Source organism: Ruditapes philippinarum, unplaced genomic scaffold, assembly GCF_026571515.1.
Source record: "Ruditapes philippinarum isolate M1 unplaced genomic scaffold, ASM2657151v2 ctg39_1_1_1_1, whole genome shotgun sequence".
In the NCBI taxonomy this organism is placed as follows: Eukaryota; Metazoa; Mollusca; class Bivalvia; order Venerida; family Veneridae; genus Ruditapes; species Ruditapes philippinarum.
In genome coordinates, this window is record NW_026867092.1 from 369,813 (window position 1) to 390,538 (window position 20,726).

The following is a 20,726-nucleotide window of genomic DNA, read 5'->3' on the forward strand; positions in this document are numbered from 1 at the left end:
ATATTATTTTCAAAGTGAAAGGGGCATAACTCTGCCAAAAATCATTGAACCATGACCAAATTCGAACTTGACCTGTATTTTCTCACGACATATCCATATGTCAAATTTGAGTTGAATGTGATGTACTGTTGGGGAGATAATGAACGGAAACTGAAAATTTCATATTATTTTCAAAGTAAAAGGGGCATAACTCTGCCAAAAATCATCGAACCATGACCAAATTCGAACTTGACCTGTATTTTCTCATGACATATCCATATGTCAAATTTGAGTTGAATGTGTGCAACCGTTACTAAGATGATGAACGGAAACTGATGATGACGGAATGACAGAATGACGGAAGGACGGAACAGGGTAACACTATATGCCCCGGCCATTACATGGCGGGGGCATAAAAAGTAATGTCATTATTTGTGCCCAATCCTTGAGTTCAAGCAGGGATAATGCTTTGTCTATTGCACCTATAGAGACAGGACAGTCTGTACATCTATATAGTCAACAAGAATTCTGTTTTTTGTTTAATTTGATTTTGGTTATCAATTCCCTCACTAGAATGTGACACTTCAAAGTGGGACATTTTGGTTTTATAAGTAAAGCATTGGACTGGTTTAGAGGAGACAAATTTGATCACATCTGTACAGTGTCTTGGTCAAACATGTTTTTTTGGTTGGGTTTTACATCCCACAAACACAGTTTAGGTCATATGACGACTCTTCCGTTTTAACTGGTGGAGGAAAACATCGAGTTCCTCTCCCTGCATTATTTCAAGAACAAACGGACACCTGAGAAGAGCCAACATTCCGTAGAACATTGTCAAAATATTTGTTTAAGTTTTTGCATTAATTATTTAAAGCCAATTACTAAGAATATTATTAAAAGTTTTTGGTGTAAAACAAGAAAGTACTACATTATGGCTCTAATCCATACACATTTGATGGCATCTCCCATGCACTATGGCCATCAATCGAACCATTCATCAACAAACCAGCTCTCAAAAATTGCAGATATCTGTCATAACTACAGGACTACAACTTCGTAACCCACCAGTGGATTAAGATGTATCTCCTGAACAAGAGGGCCATGATGGCCCTGAGGTCGCTCACCTGTATATAGCCCCCCCCCCGGCCAATTTTTACCCAAGGGCTTTTATTTGAACAGACTTGGTAGACACCCATAAGAAGATGTTTCATGCTAAACATCTAAGTTCTAGCTCATTGGGTTTTTTAAAAGAAGATTTTTTAAGTTTTTACTATTCACATATAGTTAAAAACAATGACACCCCTAGGGCAGGGCCAGTTTTGACCCCCGGGCTTTTATTTGAACAAACTTTGTAGATATTTACTTAAAAATGTTTCATGTATAATATCTAAACTCAAGCTATTTGGGTTTTTTCAAAGAAGATTTTTAAGTTTTTGCTATACACATATAAGGAAAATCAATGACCCCCTGGGCGGGCCAGTTTTGACCCCAGGGCTTTTATTTAAACATACTTGGTAGACACCCATTAGAACATGTTTCATACTAAATATCTTAGCTCTAGCTCTTTGAGTTCTTTAAAAGAAGATTTTTTATGTTTTTACTATATGCATATAGGGAAAATCAATGACCCCCTGGGGCGGGGCCAATTTTGACCCCAGGGCTTTTATTTGAACAAACTTGGTAGACACTCATTAGAAGATGTTTCATGCTAAATATCTTAGCTCTAGCTCTTTGGGTTCTTTAAAAGAAGATTTTTTAAGTTTTTACTATATGCATATAGGGAAAATCTATGACCCCCTGGGACAGGGCCAATTTTGGCCCCAGGGCTTTTATTTGAACAAACTTGGTAGACATTCACTAGAAGATGTTTCATGTCAAATATCTAAGCTCTAGCTCTTACGGTTCTTTAAAAGAAGATTTTTTAAGTTTTTACTATATGCATATAGGGAAAATCAATGACCCCCCGGGGCAGGGCCAATTTTGACCCCAAGGCTTTTATTTGAACAAACTTGGTAGACACTCACTAGAAGATATTTCATGTCAAATATCTTAGCTCTAGCTCTTTGGGTTCTTTAAAAGAAGATTTTTTTAAGTTTTTACTACATGCATATAGGGAAAATCAATGACCCCCTGGGGCGGGGCCAATTTTGACCCCAGGGCTCTTATTTGAACAAACTTGGTAGACATCCATTAGAAGATGTTTCATGCTAAATATCTTAGCTCTAGCTCTTTTGGTTCTTTAAAAGAAGATTTTTTAAGTTTTTACTAAATGCATATAGGGAAAATCAATGACCCTCTGGGGTGGGGCCAATTTTGACCCCAGGGCTTTTATTTGAACAAACTTGGAAGACATTCACTAGAAGATGTTTCATGCCAAATATCTAAGCTCTAGCTTTTACAGTTCTTTAAAAGAAGATTTTTTAAGTTTTACTATATGCATATAGGGAAAATCAATGACCCCCCTGGGCAGGGGCCAATTTTGACCCTAGGGCTTTTATTTGAACAAACTTGGTAGACACTCACTAGAAGATGTTTCATGCCAAATATCTTAGCTTTAGCTCTTTGGGTTCTTTAAAAGAAGATTTTTTAAGTTTTTACTATATGCATATAGGGAAAATCAATGACCCCCTGGGGCCAGACCAATTTTGACCCTAGGGCTTTTATTTGAACAAACTTGGTAGACACTCATTAGAAGATGTTTCATGCCAAATATCTTAGCTCTAGCTCTTACGGTTCTTTAAAAGAAGATATTTAAAGATTTTTCTTTCGGTTGCCATGGCAACCAGAGTTCTGCATGAAATGGAATTCTTTGAACAATCTTGATAGAGCTTCATACAAAGAGTATTCCTGCCAAGTTTCATTAACATTGGCCTTGCGGTATCATAGAAGATGTCCTTAGAATATTTAAAATGTGGACGGACGACAAACGACGGACGCCATTTGGTTGGCCATCCTAAAAGCTCACCTGCACTTTGTGCAAGGTGAGCTAATAATTCATACATTTCTGCCAATTTCCAACAGACCTGTACAGCAATTCATTTTAAAATGCCTCGGCGCCATATGACCTTAACTGTGTTTGTGTGGTGTAAAACAAAACAAATGAAAATGCCTATTATCAAGTAACGTACCAGATGCTATAACTTACTAATTTAATTTTGTTGTGAATTGATATACATTATTTTCTCATCTACATGTATACATTCATACCAGATTCTATCCAGTTATAACATATTGCTCGTGAGTGTGTGTGTCCTTAAAGACAATAGCCAATCTTCAAGTAACATTGACTTGATGACCTGGTTAGCAGATTTTGACAACATCTGGCATTGTTTCATTAAACTCATAACAAACAAATTCTAAGATATATATGTAGATCTTGACAGAAACACTTCACCTGTTATATCGAACTTACTATTTCATAGGCAATTAATTACAGGTACGGTCAACTTTGAACCCGGGGGCTTGATTAACATAATATGTTCACAAAGCTATATACCATCTTTCTAAGCTCCAAGTCTTGTGAACAGTTTTGTATCAAACCATTACCTTAAATAAGTATCTTTTGTTGTCAAGGGCTGCCTTAGGATCTTTCTTTAAAGTTTGGTCAAAATACTGGTTTGGGAGGGTTTATTTCAGAAATAGCAGATAATGACTAACAATTGTTGGATCTCTACTCAAGTAACAAAAGATTAAACTACAAACATTAACATGTGCTTTTTTGTTAACAAATTTGTTGTGGTGAAATTCTTATTGCATCCGTTAATCTGATAATTAGAATTAGACAGGTCAGGGATCTCTGCATTACAAACATCACTAAAGTTCATGCTCAGGTAAGACAACAACAAACTGTTTTTAACAATAAATTATTTATTTCTTTTCCTTTCCAATCATGTCACACTTGTCAATAACATATACTGTATAAAAAAATACATCAGAACTTTTTTCCCCATCATGTCCAAAGATCTTAAAATATTGTTTCTAGAGTCAGCACTTGAATCTATCAATTTTGTAACAAAAACAGCACAAATAAACAGCATCTACATACTTTAAATTCTCTTATGTATAAACAACATATCCTAAATATCTAAAAGTCTTATTTTGTGAACTGGTCTAAGTATGGAACATTCTTAAGATTTCCAACTGATGACATTGACAGTTTTCCACCGGCCAATTTCTTAGCAACCTGAAAAATAATCACATATAAGGTGGGTTCACTAATTTCCTAGCAACTTGAAAAGAAACAAACTACATTTAAAGTCCTTATCATTAATTTCTGTGCCACAGGACAAGTAAACTACATTGAGATAATCTTTTTTATCACCATACTTTGGGTATGAGATTGGACACAAAATTACTAGTATTTCATCTCAACTTTTATCAACCTTTTCATTTCTTTCATACAGGTATAGTTTATAATATACATGAATATAGATACATAAACTGCTGATGTTAATTTTTGTAAAAAAAAAATCTGTTAAAAGGGCATTTGTTGAAACTACATGTCAAACACCATTTCAGTCTTTTTATTAAAGATTTGAACAGTAAACAAATGTTTACACATAAGAACTGGATTCTAAGAGAACACAATGCTTTTTTACAGACACTACAAATTAACTTATTTTTTTCTCTCTTTTGACCATCATAGATAACAGAAAATTACCATAAGAATGTCTCACAATAGCTTGTTGATTTTCATGCTTATAGACTTGTTATTTTGTGCTGAGCAACAGGGATAAACTATTTATAAACTAACCTTTACAACATCATCAGTCTTGATGGCATCAACCATCATGAGGGTATCATTTAATGAAGTAACGTTTTGTGTTACATGAACTTGTTCAGCAAGGTTCATTACAGTTGCTCCAACATTCTCCATCTTCATAGCAATGTCAGACTTCAGCTGATACCTATAACAAAGAGAGACATTATCATATTTTTGCATATCAGGCTGTTATTTCCGTTAGTTTGACCTATGCTGGAAATTTCATCTGGCATGGGGGTTGCCAGACGAGTCATATGCTGCTATACAAAGGCATACTAAGGATTGTAAGTTTGCCATTATGAATGAAGTTGTAAAATAGTTACTGGTGTAGACATAAATTTCCATGGAAAATTGTTTTATTAAGGTAAAGAATTTAAAATATGATAGAATACAGTAGAATATGCAAGAAAAAATATCTGACATGTTTGCGGTTTGGATCAGAATATCCATTACTCAGGAACCCACCCATGGATGGTACATTGTAACTCAACAAGCCTCGTTACAGCCCCATCAGCGATTCCCCTTGGGAGGGATATTCTGATCAAAACCACAACAAATGCCAGATATCATTAAAACTGAATGCCTACATGTATACTCTAAACAAGAGTTCAAAGAACTTCTATTTAAAAAGGATTACTTATTCAACTTTTAATAAGAACTAAAATATCCAATTTTGACACCTAAGCTGCATTTGAAAACAAAAAGTATATCTTAATATAAGATATAATTCCACCAAACTATATTGGATATATAGTATTTAAACATCATCTCTGGTGATTTCTAAACTTTAGGTTCTATTCTGGTGGCATAGACAAATCAAAATAATCACACTTTATACTTATCTGATGTACTTACTTTGCCCTGGCAACATCAGCATCTGTAATACTAGTACTGGCTAGAGATAAAAACTCATCTAAAGCTGCTTTTGATACCTGTAAAAATATAACAATATTTTCAAACTTGTGTGGTGGCACATATACAGTGTTACACTACTAAAGAATGAGACATATAACAGATGGGAACAAAAGCTCAGCAACATTCACCAGGAAAAATGTTACATGGATTCACGAGTTTATTCAAAGGCTTTCCTATTTTAAGCTCAAAAAGTTCATGAAAGTTTGTGATAAGACCGAAAGTTGTTTACTTGAAGAATCTTAACAAATCATATCTAATATTAGTTAATTAGTTATAAAGATTTTTGACAGGTTATATTGCCCTATATGAATGGTTGTTTGGAACACTTGCCAAAGCTACCAGGCAAGGGTTATTTTGCAAACATACAGTCATATAACCTGTCAAAAAAGTTTATAACAAATTTATAATACAGTAAGAATCTTCATTTAGAGAAAAAAATGACATTTCTCCATAAATTGACAGCAGCCGTGTATATAAATCTATATAAACGTCATGATCACCTAATGAAAAGCAATGTTACAAACATGCAGTGTTATAAAGATGTTTATAAATAGGCTGCTTTCTCCTGGTACATTCACAGCCCGATTCTTTAAAAAATATAGACAAATCTCTTAATAGTTCAGGTGGCACTTTATTTGTGCGACCTAGATGTATTTGCAGATGTTGATAACTTTCATTTCTTAACCTGCCGAAATTTCCTTATTTAAGTCTTCTAGTTTCCATTTTTGGAACTGCCCATAATCTGTTTGGGGATATCAAGATGAAATTAAAAGTTGATCAACCCACAATATAGAGCCTAGTCAGACAGAACAGATCTGACAGAGGCCTTAAACAAGGCTGACAAAATTTGGTTCTTTTGAAAACTGGTACACTTCATCAAAATCTTAATTTATTTCAAATGTGATTGATGTTATATGTATGTAAAAAGTTTGATAAAAACCTTTCCAATATCTTGAGGATCAGCTGCAACTGTAAATCCAAATAATCCAGAGTCTGAATAGTTTACATTGAGACCCTTTAACTGCAAATACAAAAATAATGAACATAATACATAAAAGTATGAAGACAATCCATTTATCAATAACCAAGTAACGATTTAAGTTTGCGTACAGTAACTGTAACAATACAGTACCTTTAATTTTTTTCTTCAGAAAAAAGTCCAGCTCAAAATACTGCAGATCATTAAACTCATCATTGAACACTTCTTATACAGCTGAGCTACAAACTTAATGCAAATAAAATACCTAAAACTTTAATTATGTTACAGTGCTTACCATAAATTCCCCATCTGTGACCTTTTTAATAGCTGAAGATAGCCGAGATCCTTTGACATTTGCAACATATTTTACAGATGTACTAGGATTCAATACCTGCTGCACAAGAGCTGCACTTAGTCTATCTGCACTTGACATACTACAAAAGATAACAAGAGGTCACTTAAACTAATGCAAACAATTTTGTACTTAAGTTTACAAATAAACAATTGTAGACCAAAGGCACATGCCTGAACAAATCTTCTTTGATACAAAAGAACTTACATTAATTTTGTATTTAAGTATACAAATTAACAATTGTAGACCATAGGCATAAATGAAATTTAATAATGTAGAGATAATCTTCAAACTAGCTTCATTTCATTGCCATTTCTGCCAAAACAACATCTTAATTATATAAACAGATTTATTTATACATTCATAAAACATGTTTTACATAGAAAACTTAAGAGTGTCAAAGGGGCCTCATTTCTGTTGCTTGATTAATCATTTTATTGTTTTCATTCTTTTGGTCATTTAGCAAGCTGCAATTATTCCTTCCAAATACATATGATAAACATGTAAGTCTGAAATAATTTTTGAAATTCCAATGATGAATTCACATAAACATCCTAAAACCCAGAGAGCCTTATTCTTTATCACATCATCTTCAAAACAACTCAAATTTAAGAAAATAAGTTCCATGCTCACAAGACCATTATTTGTGTCAAGTTTAACTCCACCCATTATTTCAATCTTATATTTTTTTTTTTGGTAAGATCCACAAAATAGTAGAAATTTATTATCTTACATTAAGATAAACAAGACCTGTCGGTAGGACAGCAACGCTCGACTATTCTTAGTGCTTGATAGTAAGGAAAAAGATTGATAGAGTTACCTCCTCCTGTTTACAGGTTGGGGTCATGATGTTGAACAAGTGTGCAAAGTTTCAAAGCCATATTTCAATGGACTTTGAAAATATTTGAACTATTACAAAAACTTTAACGTAAATTCTAAGTCGAAAAAGGGGCATAATTCTGTCAAAATGCTTGATAGAGTTACCTCCTCTTGTCTACAGGTTGGGGTCATGATGGTGAACAAGTGTGCAAAGTTTCAAAGCCATATGTCTATGGACATTGAAAATATTTGAACTATTACAAAAACTTTAACATAAGTGGTTACGCGGACGCCGACGCTCGGGTGACTGCAATAGCTCTACTTATTCTTATCGAATAGTCGAGCTAAAAATCTGAGGAATACACAAGAAACAAATATGTTTCCGAAGTGTGTACCAAATCAAATATATCCTGATTTCTAAAGAACAACAACAAAAAAAACAAAAACAAAATGTGACTTTATAATATAATCTAATTTGTGTCTATTCACTTAGAATGTTCAATCTATCATGCCATTGAGCACTGGTGAGCTAAAAACAGCCCATTCATTTAAGCATTGTGTATAAATACCTTGGCCCTTCAGTGGCAAATGTCACGTATGTCAGTGGGAAATCTGCCCGATTTATACGTCTTTCACCTGTATAAATGGAAATAAAACAGAAATTACCTATGGAGAGATAGCATTCCATTATCAAGAGGTGGAAAAAAGGTGCACAAATGAAACAAGAGGGTCATCATGGCCCGAAAGATGCTCACCTAAATAATATAACATAAATTTCATAATTTCAGTTGCGTAATATTTATAGTGATTGTGACTCAACTATGAAGCTGAAACTCTGGAACATTTTTATGATATAAGGTAAGTCCTTTAAGGTTTTGAATTACAATTGAGTTCAGTTTTGCATGATAAACTAGTATTTCTGCATTATGACTTCTTTTGTTATAGACAAGTGAAACAATCATCAAATTTTGCTCCATCAAGTGATATTTCAATCCAATCAAAATCATGTTCAGCCAACGGATCACTTTGAAAAAGATACCAAAAGCTGTAGTAAATTAAAGGAAATGATCTACACTTACCTCCAAAATACTTGGCTTTTTCATCGTTTGTAACAGTTCTAGCGATATCATAGAATTTTAATACATCCTTCACCACTGCAGACTCTATTGTCTGATCTTCACTGATTCCATATTTTGCTATTTTTTTCTTAACTAAGTCAATCTCAGTACCACACATTTTCAATAAGTCTTTTACAGCCACATTCTGATCAACACCATGCATGGTCTTAACTCTGTCAAAAACCTCTCTCTGAAGGTAGGCAATCTCCTCACTGTCATATTCTTCATCTCTTGAAACTGGAGAAATGGCCTCCTCCAAAAGATCTGTCAAAACATCAGAATCTATACCTGCGCATGCAACCCCCATTCTATCTAATCTACAGGTTTTTGCTATAAAGCAAGTTGCCTGAAAACAAAAAGTCAGAAGTGCTTCCTTGTCAACAGTATAGCTTTTAGTTAGTCATTTTCTTCTTAAATATAGGTTATTTATGAACACTGCTCTAGCAAAGTGAAACTTTAGTGGTAGGTCATTGAAAGGAGCATGCATACCAAGTTTGGAGTCAATCTGACTTATAGTGACTGAGTATGGCTTTGGACAAGGCTAAGGGGAGGCCGCCGCTCACAAATTTTCAAAGTAACCCCTGTAGTCAACTTTTTCAAGGGGACACAAAAAGAAATTAAAAGAAACTTCTTAAAGGGATTTTTTCACTAACAGCTGTTGAATTTTGTAAAGTGAAACTTTTTGGAAGTATTCTTTTTTAAAATCCAAACAATATTTTTTGCATCAGATATAAAGCTTCATACACTTTAATGTAGCAAAACTCGTTTTTCATTGAACAGCTATAAATACTTTATTACCGTTTCTTGTGTAATTTTGCCAATCAAATTTGGAGAAGCAAACAATGAATTTCCAAGTCCATGTCTGAAGGCTGCCTCATGTATCCCCTCCATTAATACTGTAAATGCAAGCAACATACAAGTATTTATCTTCATTACCAATTTTTAAGAAAGAGATATTACAAGAAATGTTACTGTAATCATATTCTTATGGAATAATTCTATTGAACAGTTTAAATTCTGCCTACGTTTGAAAAACTTTGCAATGAACAGGTAAGAAATGTTTATCAAACTTAATTTTGATGCTGATCTTGATCCTTAAATTACAGTAAACACTGGTGTAGGAGATACCACATACAATAAACAAAAATTGGCAAACTGTTTTCTAGCAACAACTCAAAAAGCAATTAATGATCAATAATTCAAAGTGGTGCTTATTTATGCTTATGTATACATACAAACTTCTGGCTGGTTTTGTAAAGCTGTCACATCAAACTGCATTTTAGCGTTGTGATTACTGTCTCGCCACTCCCATTTATTAAAGTCACGACCCTCCATTAATGGGTAAACCACTTTAAATGCATTAGGCCTGTATAATGTTGATAAAAAAACAACTTACATAACTTCATAATTTATCAAGAAAAGAATGTTTGGTTCATTGACATCAAATTTACATAACTTTACTTACTTAATCATTGATTGCTCCAAGCAATCTTGATGTTCTACAGATAAGCGTCTAATGAAAAATAAAAGATGTTTGTAAAACACTTATGACCCCCACCCCTCGCCAGCAATATTCATTATGGGCAGTGTACATAAAAATAAAATTTACCTTTTAAACTTAAAATCAATCAAATTTTAATAATAATGGTACAATCATAATACAAATATTGTAATTTAGGGGGTCATAGGGCAGGCACAATGGCACAGTCTAAATTAAACACTGAATAAAGTCCAATAAAACATGCCATATATTAACAAGAATTTAAGAATTTATTGTTTTGTATTTTGTTATAATTTGATATTAAAATCGTATTTTTAAAATCTCATACAAAAATTACAATTCAATGTTACATGCAAAAAGGACAAGTTCCTTGCACAAAATCAACTGGAAGTGTTGACATGACAAGTGTCGACATTCTCAAACTTTATTATCAATAATGTACTAATACTTACAAATTGTTTCTTGTGCATGTCAAAGAATACATGGTGTAGTCTCTTGTTGTTACCGCACTGAAAATATATAATCAAATCATTACAACTGAAAATATATAATCAAATCATTATGAGAATAGTTTCAAGGTCACGTGACCACAGAGTAACCATATAACATTATAAGCAAAATTCTCAGATATTGCCACAATTTTTCCAGATGACATTTACTGGAGAGCTGGCCTATATCTAGATGCATTGGAGCCATTATTATTACAGTTAGTGATGGTCCGATTGTCGCCGCTATCCGATTATAGATCGGTATGTTGATAATGTCGCCGACATCGATTGTGGTCGAACAGAATCGATTGTCGCTTAGTGTTAATTTTTGTTCCTTTGTGGTAGTTATTTTTCGTAGTTTTTTTTAGCTTTGCGCTATTTAATTTGAATACTCTTCAATCTTCACGAAAACATCATCAAATGTCTGGAATCATTTTGGTTTCCACAAGCTGAATATTGAAGGAACCGCTACCCGTGATAACTTGGACATGGCTTAAGTTGTGTGCAAGCTTTGTGGTAAAGGATATGCAAATAAAGGTACCCTACCCGTTTAAATTAAAATCGGATTCTGATACTGTATTTTACCGTAACAATCTTCGTTACTCTGTCCATTTATGTTAAATAATAAATTTAAAAGACTTCTAAACTTATATTTACCATGACACCGTTTATGGTACGGCGATTCTGTTATTAAAAATGAAATAAAATAATTAAATTTTTTATGTGAAATGGTAACTTACATTTTTATTCCTGATCATGCATATAAAATTAATTTATTAATCACATAGATACATTTTATTAATTATTGGTAGCAGTTATTAATTTATTATAATTTATATGACCATGAATAGTTCCCACAGGAATGGGAACCCTGAATCTCAAAATTTCCTTAGTTTAACCATATTTTATAGCTCGATTGTGAAATAGGCACTTAAATAAAAACTTTATTTTTGATTAAATAAGCAAATGCTGGCAACAGAGACACATTGATTTTTCTGAATATGAAAATCATTACATGTATGTAAACTGTGTCCTGACCTAAGAATTTGTATTTTGTAATATGTTAAACAGACAATTAGATAAAACATTAATTTTTATTAAATAAAAGTTATAATGATTTCTATTTTCTAGTTAGTTATGCTGGAAAACATTCAACCGATTATTCCGATTAATTGATCGGAGAGCTTGTCCGATTGTTCCGATTAATCGATTATGAGTTTGTCTTCCGATTCCCAACACTAATTACAGTATAAAGATTTATTGTAACATGCAATCAATGCTTTGCAATAGGTTGGTATCAATTGGCATTATAATATAGGAGGGTGATTATGCTCCTGGTAGTGATGGTGTTGGTAGTGATGATGATTGGAGGGACGATAAAGTGATATTCAGTAGGAAACAATTTAATTTTCATTGCCATCATTTTTGGTGGTCATCATTATCATTGTCATCATCTTCATCTTTTTCATATCATTTATTATTATCATTATTGTAAATATGGATATTATTATCATTTTATTATTATAATAATTCATTATTATTATTGTTAGCATTATTATTATTATCATTATTATTAATGATGATGACAACAATTGGGTGGTGGTGATGATGATGATGATAATGTTATTTAATATCATTATTGTTTCAATTGGTATCATTGTCATTATCATTGTTATTGAGATAATGATGACAGTTGTGATGATGTTAACTGTTATAAGAATTGATATCTGGCAAGGCCAAAACACCATTTTTGGGGAAGGGGCCTCAGCCTTTTTCTTGGGGAAAATATTCGTGATTTTGGCATACTTTGGGAAAAGGGGTCTCAAATTTAACACAAACTTTTAACAAGTTCTTCAAAATAGAAAAGCAAAAACCACTGGGAAATACTTATAAGGCAGTAAAAGACCTTAATTCAACACTTATCATTTAATTTTGTTCTAAATTCTATGGGAAATTTCAAAAGACATGGTATTTTTGAGGACCAAACTGGGGGAAAAAAGAAGCTAGTTTGGTTGGGGAAGCAGCATATATTCGGCCTCTATAAAGATGGTTTTTTTGGCCCTGAATTTTGTTATAAGAATTATTAATTTTGTTGTTATTTTACAGAAAATGTCATCATAACTTTTGCGTATTTCATACTGTTGACATCATTAACGTAATTTCCTATATTGATTTGTAGATACAACACAGTGTAAGAAAAAAGATTAAAATGTGATTTAGAAAATAAACAGCAAACTCCTTAATGAAAAGGGGTAGAACCTCTTGAAACGTTGGAGGTTGATAACCAATTTTAGGCCAAGGTCACATCTAAATTATTCAATATGTTTGTTTGGTAGCAAGTCTTGTTTTGTTTAAGTTTTAATCAAATCTGTACATTTATAACAAAATTATGACAATTTAACCAAAATTAACTAATTTGACATGGACAGTCAAGGTCATATAAAGCTCAAGGTCAGTTTAACCTTATAGAATGTCTTGTCCAAAATGTGTTTTGTCAAGGTATGAAGATAACACATTTATAAATTCAGACCTGGGGCAGTTGTTTATCACAATTATTGATTTTTTAATCAATATCATGATTACTGTAGCAATACCTCTATTTTTTTTCTTTGAAAGAAAAAGTTGAGCTACAAATAATTTCAACTTCAAACCCTCACAGTGTGTGAAAAACCCAACATCTCAATAGAAAATAGATTGAAGATAAGCTTGCCTGTCAAAAAGAACGCGAGTTTGACAGTTTACATAACTTTTGTTTTTGCATCTGCCCCTATACCAAAATCATATTCAAATATGAGCAAGTGACCCCCAAATGTTTGTTCAACAAATGACACTTGAACAAAAAGATATACTTACTTAAATCTGGTACCTAGTTTTTCTAACTCCTTAAAAACTTTGAATGCAGATATTTCTTCTGTGCCCTGAAATGTTAATCAATTTATCAATTGTTAAACATAAATGTACATGATAAAAGTGCCAAGACAATAAATAATATACTGTCAATGGACATCTTGATAGCTTTACATTTTTTTTGTAAAGCAATTTCCCAAGAAGGATAAATGTATCTTTTAATACATTATTTCATGCATATGCTGAAGAGTTACTATTAAACCTACATCTAACATACAGTATAATTCAACTTTCACTACGGATAAAAAAATCTGATCCATCTAGATTTATCTTGACAATGGCAATTAATTAGAAAACTGAACTCACCAAGTACGCAGTGTGTCTCATAAGATGTGTAACTCCATAATTGCTGCCATCTTCATACCTTGACCCTGCCTTCAACACAAATAACAACCGGCTCAATGGAGCCATATTGTTTGTTGTTGCCACTTTCACCATATCAATTGAAGAGGGCTGTAATATTAATTTTATAGTTATATATATACCATGTTTTTCATTATAGTTCATATACAGAGTTCTGTGCATTTGTTGCAATTCTGAAAATTTAGTTTCAAGACTTGTCACAATGAAAATTGAACTAAAATCAATGCATGCATCAATTATTATTTTAAAATGATTGTTTCCTACATTTCAGCTCTTTCCCGTAATGTTTTTGTTTGGCATGATTAGGCACAAAAAAAAAAATGCTGTCTGGTTTCTGACCAACAAAAAAGGGAGAATGTAGGTAGTTCTTTCTTTTTTTTTTTGTACACATATAGAGTTCTTGGTAACATTTATTTCAGTGTCTTGGTTACTTAGGCATATGCTTTGCTGCTGGACACATATATTTCAGGACTTTGCATACTCTGGATTTCACCTGAGAATGCATAAATAAAATTAATTGTATATAACTACAATTTCACAAATACATGCACACACATAAATGATTCAGTGTCTCTATTGAAGGGCAGTTCTATGTACTTCTAACAGTGCAGCAATCAGCTGATTAGTTTTTGTTAAATAACACTGAGACTAGTCACTATGGTTGAAGGATCAATATCTCCCGACAGCAATCATGCTAATCTACAGGGCTCGAGCTAGTGGGCGATTCGGGCGAAATAGTCGCCGAATTCCGCCTGACTTCGCCGACATCCTACATGAAAGCGAAGATGAAGTCGCCCGATTTTATTGATCCATTATTGAAAATTACCAACAATAACTGTGAATAACATGTTGTGTGTGTTTGCTTTGTTTACCCTCGCCGCCGGAAAAAGGAACTGTCATGCATCTCAATCAACGCAATATGTCATTAATCCGTTTGTTTACCAACATGTCATAAAAGTCTAATTAACAGACGCTCGAGGAACAATTAGACTCCGCCCACGGCGAGATTACCGATACGTGCGAGAAACCAATCGTAATTCACGTTTTAATCGAGGCGACATTATTTAACCAATCATTAAATCGCTAACATAGAACTACCTGTAACAATTATTTATGATGGACGGATCAAACGTCAATTAAATTTTCACTATCGAATGATTGTCAGAATTAAGAGGACCCCTCGACATATAACTGTAACGGTAATCTTAAATGAAAGTTATGATAACCTTTTTTGTCGACGAGTTAAATTTGATAAAAATTAACGGCGTATTACACTGTATTTATTACAAATGTAGTGAAATTAAAGATCGTTTCTTTCGTTATCTACTTTTATTTTCTTTACAACATAAGTGAATATGAATATAATGTCCGGCGCAAGCTTTTTAATAGTAAATCAGAAGGGAATAACTGTTAATCCACCCATGATATGAGGACATATCTAATGATATGATCCATGATAGGAATCAACTATGGCTTTTTTATCTTCATTTAATGCAATGGTTGCATTACATGATACTCATTCTCATTACTTGTTTCAAACTACTTTTAAACAGAGACATAGATAACAATAGTTATAATAATAGCTATCTATGTCTCTGTTTTAAATTAAAATTGAATATTCTGTTGTAACACAAATCCAATTCATTTAATAAGATATGTACAGTGAGTCAACATAATTGCGATAACATACAACAAACATCGATAAATGAATCTCCTCACTTCTCCCTAAAGTCTCCCCACTTATCCCTAAATCAGCTTGAGGGAGAAGTGACTTCTCCCTAAATTTTGAACCTAGCTTGAGCCCTGATCTAAAGAGTCTAAGCAGGACATCAAAAGATGATACTTTTTTTATTAACTCTGATCCAAAATTCATCAAAAATTTGAAAATAAGATGAAGGATTCACTTCTGATTGTTGACTTGATTAGTTTCAGTAATAATTAATGTTTCATACAACTATTTCTAAGCAGGGCAAATCATAGGCTAAAGGTCAGTGGGCATTAAAACTTAATAAAATTTAAAAAAAAAAATCTGTATCAGAGTATCAGTAGATCTACTTTAACTCATGTTTACATATCATATGGAAATTGGAGGAAAGATACTTGTAAGTAAGGTTCAACATCAGACTGATACAAGTATGACTCAACAAAAAGACTGAATTTTTTTTATAAATAATGTCTTTACAAATGCATAAATCTAAAACAATAAGTATAAATACCACTTTCAAAAATTGAGGCCCCTCCTCAGCCTTCCTCACAGCCTGGACACTGTACAAGCGTCCCTGAAATACAAATTGAACTGTAATAGTAATGGATTAAATAAATAAAAAGTTCTGAACAGTTTGTTTTCATTCAATTTCTCAACAGATGATTGCTGTGAAGAAATGTCAATGATATCTTACTGAAATTATAAATTCATGACCTTACCAAACTCAAGTCTTTAAAAGTTATATTTACAGTTGATAATATAACTTGTGTTTCAAACCGAAGACAATTCATTCAAAAATAACAAAGTTACAGCCAATAATAGCCAAAAAAATGAAAATTTCAATAATTCGACCATCAAAGTCAAGGTCATTTATGAGTGAAGGTCAATGTCTGTCTGGTTATTTTTAAGGGCTTTCCTTGAAGATTATTATGTTCTAGTTTGAAGACAATCCATTCATGAATGGACAAAGTTACAGCCAATAATAGCAAGAACAAGCAAACTTTTGACATTGAAGGACAAGGTCATCTATGCAGTGGTTGAAATTAGCTGTAGTCTGATAGCCCCTGACTACTATATTTCTCCTCGGGCTACCACCTTTTCACAGTAACAAGCCCGACCAGGCTAAGTACTGTATTTTCAGAGAACAAATGAATCGTGCTAGTGAAATGTCTTTTGGGCTAGTGAATACATTAATATTCCAATCTGGTAGTCCAAACAGCCTAGTCGATTCAAATCCTAATTTCTTACACTGCTTATGGATGAAGGTCAAGGTTAGTGTGGTCTACTGAAAGGTCTTGTCCCAAAGGTTGTTGCCGGAGAATACTTCCGGTATGAATAACCTTCTAAAAATATCGTCTACATGTAGAATATTTCTTTAAATACAGGCACACAGGACTAATTTCGACTCGTGGAGCATTAAACCATTAAAATGTATGTAAAATCCAGTTGTTTGCATGTGTGATCGACCCGTTTAATCTCTTTGTTGATGTACTTCAAGCGTAAATACCAGGTTACAATGTACATGTCGGGACGGTCTCATCTTTCGGACCTGGGAGATTTCTTATTATCGGGCTTTACTGAGGCAGTTTGCGTTTAAATAAGGATCTGTTCCTAGTCAGTTTTGATAGAAAAATATGTATTGCATTGATTCCATGCAAAAATCCAACGGTATTACCATCCGGTGGAAAATTTTGACACTGAGAACGGACATACCCAAAAATTTCATACTCGGATGTTGCATACCTTGTCTATTACATAAATAACAAGGCTAAACACATTTTAGGTCAAATCAATGCCACTAACACTTTAATCATGTCTAATGTCAAGTTTGACAGTTTCACGTACAGATGTAGATAATGGTAAAAATAAATTGTTCATATTTGAAATTAAGATGTTATTAATAGAAATTAAGTTTATTTACATATTTTTAAGCGGGGAGAGTTGTTATGGGTCTTCAACCCCCACCCGGTTGAAGGAGCACTCTATATTCTTCTGAATCTAGCATAATATTTCTTATGAATTTATTATATAATTAAATTAAAATACCTTGAGTGACCTGCATATATTTCTAGACATTAGTGCTGACATGATTGACAAGAATATCGAAAATCAAGTTGAAGGTGAAAATCGCTGCCAAAATGGCCGATATCTTGTGTCACGTGACCGGGTTCGTAAATCTAATTGATGGTAAACGTTCCGCGGAAAATCTCAACCTAACTCGGCCCAGTGAATTTTCGTACTATTTGTTCTATAGTGAATCAGTCACAATTGAGGCTTAATTCTGCATTCAACTGTTCTTTATGAATTATATACTGTCTTCAACGCTATGTAAGTCAAGTGAGACCCGAAATACAATATGTTAGCCATGTATTTTTTTCAGAAATCTTCATTCTATTTAAATTCACCACTTTAAAACTCCTGACTGCTCACAACAAATGAGATAAAAAAGGTTAAAGAGGCTTATTACCAGTATATTGAAGACATCCAAAATTTAAGTTACACTGATGCCTAAAATGGCAACAAACCCAACACTAAAAAGATGTATATACCCCTTAATCAAGCATTCAAAACAAAAAACATCTGTTGTTCCCCCATTAAAGTATGAAAATAAATTTCACAATGATGTTGTCTCAAAGGCTACATCTTTAAATAAGCTATTTCAGTCAGTATTTAGCCCCAAATCTCCTCTATTTCTTGTGTAAAATGAACCCTAAGCAAGGTCAATCTGTCCCTTCTATGCCAGATATCCATATAGGAGCAAAAGGGATCGAGAAACTTCTCAACAACCTAAACCCTCATAAGGCCTGTAGTCCGGATAAAATAAAACCAATTCTTCTCAACAAACCTTCCAAAGAGCTCTCTCCAATCCTAGAGTTTTTTTCCACAAAAGTCTATCGATGAAGGCTTATTGCCATTCCAGTGGAAATCGGCACCTTCAAGAAAGGCGATAGGTCAATCCGTGCCAATTATAGGCCAATTTCCTCAAGATGTGTTTTGTGTAAGGTTATGGAACACATATATAGTTTTCTCTTCCATTGTTAAACACTTAACCAACCATAACATCCTTAACAACCTCCAACATGGTTTCAGGGAAAAAAGGTCATGTGCTACGCAACTTCTTATGTTGGTAAATGACCTGGTCACCTCGATCAGCATATGAGAAATAAAACACGTAGATCTAATTCTTTTAAATTCCAGTAAGGCCTTGGAAAAGGTCAGTCATGAGAAAGTACTGCTGACTGGACTCAGAGGTCAAACTTTAAGATGGGTCAAAAGTTTTATAGATAACAGGCTACAGTCTGTTGTGCTAAATGACAGCTGCTATAACTCCATCCCAGTATCCTCGGATGTCCCTCTCAAGGCTAAGTTCTAGGACCCCACCTGCTTCTCGCCTATATAAATGACCTCCCACAAAACATAAATTACCAGGTAGAAAAGTTGGAGTTAGATTTAGCCCCTCCAAGCGTCAAGTTATCCACGTCACAAAAAGGATGCATCATATCCCAACACAATACTACCTTCATGGAGTTCAATTAGAATCGGTTATTTCAGCTAAATACCTAAGCGTGGATATGTCAGAAAACCTTACATAGGATACCCACATAAACAGGACATCCAAAATAGCTAACCAAACCTTAGGATTCCTACGCAGAAACATAAAGGTTAAATCCCAATCCATTAAGTCCATTGCTTAACAGAGGTTAGTAAGACATAAGCTTAAATATTGTTCCGAAGTATAGTCTCCAACACCAAAATACAAATAGATCAAATTGAAAATGTCCAAAGAAGAGCAGCCCGATGGATCAGGCTAGATTCTGGTCACGGACATGCTTAACTCCATTAAGCTTGTAAAGTGGAATTTAGACGTATAGATGCTAGCTTACCCTATTCCATAAGATTCACCATGGTCTGGTTGCTATCCCCATAGAAGAATATGTTACAAACCTCTCTCGAACATCACACCATGGCCATCCCTTATGTTATAGGTTATTCAGAGCAACTTCAGACTATTAAAAATTCTCTTTTTTTCCTAGGACCAGGGTCTTTCAACTCTTTATTGTTTGCTATATGCAAATTATGTAAGTGTTCAAGAAAAGGGCGAAAATAAAACATTAGCAAAATTGAAAATTCTAACAACATGATGTTCTTTAAGAATTTTTAAATTTGTGAAAAAAAGATAAATATTTCAGAAAATAATGTTTTAAAAGCCATAATCTGTTGGAAAACAAAGATTGCTTGTTCATAATATTTGCCGACAAACGGCGCCATTTTGAAAATGCACCAACTCAAACATCTAATATTTGTTAATAACACCGTGAAATATAAGTCTTTACACGAAACGATAAAAAATTATTTTTTCTCTGTAAAATCAATTTCTATTTTGTCAGTGAACAATGCATAAATTAAATAAAAGCTTATATGAAACTCTGACCTATTTTCAAATATGAGCTTGACACCGGGAACGAAAAATTCCTAATTTCATATAGTAAATATATAAATTTGTTCCTTTTTAAAGTTAAAACTGAGAATGTAATGTAGGCTCAGGATTAGTTTTTAGTATTTTTTATTTGTCAGTTTAACAACAAAGTATGTAAAAATTTGATGTTTGAAAGGTGATGTATTATGCCAGATCACGGTAGATCACCTAATCACGTGACTCAGCGGAGGCATCATTTTTCGTAAAATTAGTCCGACTCCAGACCATTTTATTTGAAAGACCCTGCTAGGACAGTATACCCCTGGAACCACCTACCCCCTGCAGTTGCCCTACTCCCTACCCCAGAGCAGTTCAGTGCAGCCATAGCTTGCGAGGGGCAAAATGAAACACAATTTGTTTT

At 33.5% G+C, this 20,726-nt stretch overlaps 1 protein-coding gene across 1 annotated transcript; it reads right to left on the reverse strand.

Moving 5' to 3' along the window:
- Nucleotides 1-3,826: 3,826 nt before the first annotated feature.
- LOC132734814 (cytochrome b-c1 complex subunit 2, mitochondrial-like) lies at nt 3,827-18,089 on the reverse strand. Its single transcript, XM_060721667.1, has 14 exons — nt 17,935-18,089; nt 16,400-16,462; nt 14,127-14,273; nt 13,767-13,831; nt 10,878-10,934; nt 10,160-10,290; nt 9,723-9,820; nt 8,886-9,270; nt 8,376-8,442; nt 6,931-7,069; nt 6,597-6,677; nt 5,597-5,673; nt 4,733-4,886; nt 3,827-4,162 (listed from the first exon to the last, which is right to left on the reverse strand). The coding sequence occupies exons 1-14, from the start codon at nt 17,974-17,976 to the stop codon at nt 4,073-4,075; spliced, it is 1,596 nt and encodes a 531-aa protein (XP_060577650.1). The 5' UTR covers nt 17,977-18,089; the 3' UTR covers nt 3,827-4,072.
- Nucleotides 18,090-20,726: the final 2,637 nt, after the last annotated feature.

What these genes read in the sequence shown, in the direction of transcription:
- LOC132734814 (XM_060721667.1), bottom strand. Translation starts at nt 17,976, where the DNA reads ATGTCAGCACTAATGTCTAGAAATATATGCAGGTCACTCAAG. An exon ending in AAACTAGGTACCAGATTTAA is followed by an intron (nt 10,935 to 13,766) that starts GTAAGTATATCT and finishes ATATATTTTCAG; the next exon opens with TGCGGTAACAACAAGAGACT. An exon ending in ATCCTCAAGATATTGGAAAG is followed by an intron (nt 5,674 to 6,596) that starts GTTTTTATCAAA and finishes ATATTTTTACAG; the next exon opens with GTATCAAAAGCAGCTTTAGA.